The following is a 6,546-nucleotide window of genomic DNA, read 5'->3' on the forward strand; positions in this document are numbered from 1 at the left end:
GTGGTAGGGTAGGAAACAGGGTATTGAAAAGTTAGGCAAGGTATTCTATTTATTCTTATGTTTGCCTGGTAGCTCCGATTTTAGTCAACAAAACCGCTTTGGCAATCAGAGCTAGACTGAAATTAATATGATCAGCCTGGCGTAGCTATATACGGTAAAACCATTACCATAATTACCACGTCACACCAAAGTTAAATAGAAAGCCAAAGATACATATAAAGATTATTGTTCTTTACAATTTAAAACAAAATTGAACATTTAAAAGTTTTTAGATATATAAACGTGCTTGAAAGTAAATGAAATATATATATATATATATATATATATATATATATATATATATATATATATATATATATATATCATATATATCATATATCATTCAAATGAAATGAATTTTATGATTAAAATACAAAATGAAATCAATAATAGATATAGAAACCCAATTCAATTAACTTTATTTTTTGTTGATGCAGTTACTTTTTGGGCAACGTGCAATATTTGTTGCACACTTAGTATTGCTCAGTATACACGTATATGAACGAATGGGTTGTGTGTGTGCGTGTGTGTGCGATTAACACTTTATATTTTTCTGTAGATTTACAGTTGTATCATATGCATACATATGTATGTTTTAAATTAAATTTATTTATTTGCCGATTGGCAATCAACGCGCAGCCCAAATGCTAATCAAAATTCCCTTTCATAGTGGAGCGGGCCAACATTTTAAATAATCTGCATACTCCCTCCAATAAAAACAAAAATGTAATAAACTTTGAGTTTAATAATTTAATTTAGTTAAATGATGAAATAAACATGTATGAAATAGACGTATCAGAAATAGAAAAATCTGAACACCTAAATTTGATTATTCAAGCTGGTATGTTTTTCGATATAATTGATACTCTTAGCTGAAGCCAATAAGTACGAGTATATGTTTACTTACAATCTTCTTCTGGTTATTAAGCTTGGTTTTTAATTTAGTTTTTTAGGTGCGTTCAGTTAAAGGTAGCAAATTATTCTGCAAATGATTCTGCATTCCAAATGAATAAACATGTTGTAAAAGGAACTTCTTAGTTCCTTTCCAACCAATATGTTTTTTTTTTAAAGGAATGTAGAGGCAAGGAGCCTATGATATCGCCAAATCTTATTATAAATTATAACTAAACAATGTCTGCTATGACGTTGGAATGTCGGGTTATGGACATATATGTCTTATTTTATTTATTTATTTATATTTATGTCAACAAACATTGACGGTCGACATAATATATGAAAATTATAAATAGAATCTTATAAGCTAGGAAAGCCTAAGTAACAACAAAAATCTAATCAAATAAATCGCTCTATGTAACCTATGTAGCCTTCATTCCAAACAGTTTCTGGTAAAGTGGTAATATATTTTTCCTTTCAGCAGCAATGGCAGTCAAAAGTTGACGGTGGTCTTCAGCAAAACCGAAAAGCGCACCCAATGGGAGGAGACGTTCAACGAAGCGAAACAGAAACTGGGTAAGCAGAAAAATCTTTTCTATCTGCCCCAGAATTGAAACTATAACTGATCTCCTTACGGCAGCCGCGACCATGGAACGTCATCCCATACCCGAGTTTCTCACCTCCATACCCATACGTAAGACGCGAGCGGGCCTGCAATTCACATGTGCGGCGGCCACACTGAGCGACAAGCGCGACGTATGGGTCTGCAACAGCGATGGGTATGTGGGCCAGGTGTGCATCATGTCCCTGCACCCCGAGCCGAATGTCACCAGCTGCAATGGTGTCTGCAATGCTCGCATTCTGTGTGTGGCTTCGGTGCCGGCGTACAGTGCGAGTGCGGCGAGCAGCAGCAGTGCTGGGGAACAGCAGGCGGCCGGAGGAGGACAGCCTCAGGGGACACAGCATGTCTCACGCAGCACACCACAGCACAGTTACACACAGCAGTTGCGTGACTATCGCAAGAGCATCTCGCCCAGCTACCAGCCCGCTTCAGCATCCTCAGCCACGGCCACGCCCGAGAAAAAGAAGACGCCCACTCCCACAGCGGGCAATGGTGCAGGGGCTACCACCGCTGCCAACGCCAGTGCCACCGCCAACAGTGATACACAATTAGATTTAAATTTAAGCTCCAGCGATGATGAGACGGATGCTGCAGCTGCTGCGGCGGCTGCTGCTGCTGCCGCTTCTAATGCCGCCGGCACAAGCGGCAGCAGTGCTGGCAGCACCGGCAGCGCTCTGCTGGAACGTGTTCCCAGTCCCGCACCCTCAATGCACGCCACCGGCGCTTACCATGCGCATCAAGTGAGTCTAAATATTAACATATATATGTCTTTAGAAATGATTTCATCTCAAATTTTTACATCGTCACGTATCTTCTTCAATCTGTCTGTATTTGCGGCTGCATTGTGCGCTTCAAGGACTCAAATCCCGAGGAAGGCGAGTGTAATCAATCAACCATGTGGATTGGCACCGAAGATGGCTGCATTCATGTCTACAACAGCACTGACAACATTCGCATTAAGAAGAATCGCATTAAGATTGAACATCACTCGGCTGTATATTCCATTTTGTAAGTAGCTGCCTTAGCTTTAAACACCTGCATCGCTTAATTGTCTCTCCATGGCTGTAGGTACCTGGACAATCGCGTCTTTGTGTCTTTAGCAAACGGTGATATCTGTGTTTATCTGCGAGATGGCGGTAAGTCCCAGTACACTTTCAAAAGAAACAATTTTACAAATGCTCTACTTGTCCAGCTTCATCCTGGAATACCTGCTCCTCACATTGTCTCTCAATTGGCACGGTCACGAGTCCTGTGACCAAGCTGCTCAACGTACACGGCAAGTTATGGTGCTCCATACAAGGCATCATTAAGGTTTTGGACATTGAAACTCTGTCGGTAAGCGGATTTTATTTTTATGTTTGTAAACGAAAGTATGAATATAATTAGATCCACCATAAAATTGTGTCGCTAATAATTTAATTTGTGTTATATTTAAAACATAATTCGAATTTCAACCGGCGTATTACAGAAATCCCTGAAGAATATAAGCTCTATGTCAATTAATCCCCAACTTTATTTCAAAGATAAGGTAGCCTGCTAGACAGGCTTCTTTGAAAATTTATCAATTGGATGGTACCAGTATTATGAAAATATTTGAAATAATAATTATCTTTCAAAATTGATGAACAACGATTTGAATTCTTATAGCATAATAGAATTTATAGAATACTTGATTGAATGTATCCTATGTTCAGTATACAAGTGCGGCCCAGAGCTAGCTAGCTTTGAAATCTTTGCATATCTCATTTACTTTGCGAACGCCTATTTTTAAATTCAGAGCATCAAGTTTAAGTCACTGATGTTGTTTCTTGATTAAGCTCACAGAATCAGAGCTATGTTACATTTATAAATACTATATCAATGGTTCAGAAGTTGCATTGGCTACACCATTATGGTCAAATAAATATGCATGTAACACACTTTTATTTAACCCATGATATGATCGTTTTGCAGGTTGTTAATCAAATACAAATCTCATCGGACTCGAAGCCAATTACAAATATGACAGTATCGAGCAATTGTGTTTGGATATCTATACAAAATTCAGCATATATTAAATGTTTTCATTCCACTACGTAAGTGAACTCTATAAAAAGTAATAAAATTTCACATGATTTGTGACGTTCCTTTCTTCTCTATTCTCAGCCACCAGCTAATTATCGAAGTCAATCTTGCACCCGCCGTTAGTAAAATGCTGTCGAATTGTGACGAGATCATTCGTCAGCATAAGGCTGCCTGTCTGCGAGTGACCTCCTTGCTTTGTTGCAAGGATCTCATTTGGATAGGCACCAGTGCAGGCGTACTGTTGACCATACCGGCTCAGGGCTATGAGAAGGGAGCCATAAATATTGTACCCACTGGCATACCGCATGGCCATACAGGCCATGTGCGATTCTTGACCTTTGTAGAGACCACAGGACTGGAGGGTAGCAGTACAACGCAGACAGCATCGTCATCTGCATCAGCGTCAGCGGCGGCAGCAGGGCGGGAAAGCGGTGGCGGAACCAGTGACGAGTACACTAAACAAGGGTATGTTTGATGGAATATCAAATATCAGCAACAGAATTGAAAATAAATCGACATCATTCTTTATAGTTCCATCAAACACTCCAAATCGAAATCGGAAACAAATAACATACTCATCATATCCGGGGGCGATGGCTACGAAGATTTTCGCAATTCCGGCGCCAATTCGTTGAGCGAGATCGCTGGACGCGAGGACAGCACCAATCATTTATTAATATGGCAAATTTGAAGCAGACGACGTAAAAATCGCTGGCGGTTACTGCTTTCAAGATGGAAAAACAACAACTGAGATCGGCTCAAATGGCCACGCGGTCATCGACAAACCAACAACAACAAACACTACAACAGTTGTTAAACAGAACCATTATAGACACTAACCACATACAATACAATCAGTAAACCAACCGACGACATTCAGCATACATATTTAATAAACAAATAATGTAGCAAAGCAAAATTTTGTGTCAAATTGAAAGTAGACTGCCGTGATTTTTATGAGTTTAACGCGAAAAAACGAAAAGTATAGCATACCAATAGGCGCACGCAAATAACTGCGCCAGCAGCATCGTTTACACGACTTGTTTGAAACATGTGAGACAAGTATTGAAGAAGTGTTTACACTCATAGTGCTAGTTTTTTGCATTAATTAGCATTTGCAGTTTTGAAAACATTCTGAACATTTTCACATGATTTTAACAAATCGTGTAAACGAAGCCTGAACCCCTACTGTGCCACCACAGTTGTGAATTCTAAGAAGTATATTATAGAGGATTGAGTAAAGAACAAAATCCAGCGAGAATCCGTGTACCTTTGTATACCTAGCTCGACCTTAGAGTTGTGCATAAACATTTCAAAAGGAAAGAGTTCTTCATATACTATACTTATAATACTGTATTTAAACTGTATAGTTAGTTATGTGCAGAAACGTTTGTATTTAAAACTGAATTTGTGCCAAATATGTTTCCTGCGCCAAAACAACTCTGAGTAACATTTTAAATGTAACTCCAAATTATATACATACTTATATTTATAAAGCCACTGTCCCCAGTGACAGAGCTAATCTGAAAGAGCGACTATTTTCCAAAACATACCTACGTATGTACTTAGTGTAATGAATATTTTTGTATTTGTAAATCAGATATATACGATATATGTATATGTATGTGCAGGCTAAATTTAAGTTGTAACATCTAATGGAAGCGTAAACGTAAACAAAAATTTATTGAAAACAAAAACAAAACAAACTTAAAGATGAAGATGGAGAAGGAAACCCTAAATCGTAAATGTTAAAACTATTTTTCAAATAAAATTGAACAATAATTAAATATATTTATATATGGCCTATGTACAATATGATACTAAAGTGTTAGAATTATCGTTAATGAATGCATATTAAATAATAAATATATACATTATGGAAATTTGTAATTATAAATATTTTATTCATGAGTCTTAAGCAGTACACTTACATTACATTTCTCATATGGAATAAAAACAAATATATACTATATATATACGGATTGCAATTAAAATTGTTGTAAAAATTAAATAATATCAACCCCTAAACTATATGTGAACCTCAACAAAACTAAGATAATAAAATGAATAATAAAATTAATGGAATCCCAATTGAAGTGACAAATCGATTAAAGAACATAATAAATAAATCCAAAAACATACAAATGTATATCGAATTTATTCCAATTGCAAATATTGGACAAGTTTGTAAAAAAATCAAGGAAATTTAGACACTATGCCGAATTCTAGGTAATAAATTGTATTATCATATTTATGCTAACAAATTTAATGGTCTTTGTTGAAGCTCATTGTAAAAACCATGTCATGCAAGAGAATTGATCTTTAAGTAATATCCTTAACAAAAAACAGAACAAAATTAATATACATACTAAACCAAGTGATATTCAACTTTTTGTATATATCTATTTATGTATACTTTTTTGTGCATGTTGTTAAAAGTACAAGTTACAAGCTACATTTTTGTGTATATGTACCCTTGCAAATAAAAGTCGCATTAGTCTGATGTACATTATAACGATCAAAGATCCACATGTATGATCAGTCTGACGAAATAAGTCGGTAGAGATATAACCGTACTTATCTAAAATAGTGCTTATATCTAAGGGCACAATGTCTTTATATATTAACTATAGAAACCATCGGTCGATAGAAATGTCTACACACATACCTGAACCTAATCGGCATGCTACTACTTATCGTAGCCGAAGAAAAGTTTTGTCTTTAAACAAAATTTCATAAGCTAGCATCACTTCAATTTCATATTTGAAATGTTACACTTATGTCTAGCCCTGTAGTATAGCTGTCTTAGGAGAAATGAGCTCAAAAGGTTTGCAAGGGTAATGATTTTCGGCAAGCCGAAGATATTGGTTTTTTTCTTGCTTAAATGTTGGCAGCCATGAGTGGCTGTTCGTTGTCGATACCCACGC

General features: G+C 36.6%; 1 protein-coding gene across 1 annotated transcript in view; it reads left to right on the forward strand.

The window, feature by feature from the left end:
- Nucleotides 1-5,760, forward strand: part of LOC115625394 (pneumococcal serine-rich repeat protein) — a 73,062-nt gene extending 67,302 nt beyond the window's left edge. The window contains exons 15-22 of the mRNA XM_030520433.1: nt 1,418-1,509; nt 1,574-2,295; nt 2,412-2,563; nt 2,624-2,691; nt 2,748-2,890; nt 3,509-3,630; nt 3,701-4,084; nt 4,151-5,760. Coding sequence (XP_030376293.1) covers nt 1,418-1,509; nt 1,574-2,295; nt 2,412-2,563; nt 2,624-2,691; nt 2,748-2,890; nt 3,509-3,630; nt 3,701-4,084; nt 4,151-4,310 — 1,843 coding nt within the window. The 3' untranslated portion in view covers nt 4,311-5,760. The remainder of the gene's footprint in view (nt 1-1,417; nt 1,510-1,573; nt 2,296-2,411; nt 2,564-2,623; nt 2,692-2,747; nt 2,891-3,508; nt 3,631-3,700; nt 4,085-4,150) is intronic.
- The last annotated feature ends 786 nt before the right edge of the window (nt 5,761-6,546 follow it).

The sequence above is a fragment of the Scaptodrosophila lebanonensis genome, unplaced genomic scaffold (assembly GCF_003285725.1).
Source record: "Scaptodrosophila lebanonensis strain 11010-0011.00,11010-0021.00 unplaced genomic scaffold, SlebRS2 tig00000072-arrow-pilon, whole genome shotgun sequence".
In the NCBI taxonomy this organism is placed as follows: domain Eukaryota; kingdom Metazoa; phylum Arthropoda; class Insecta; order Diptera; family Drosophilidae; genus Scaptodrosophila; species Scaptodrosophila lebanonensis.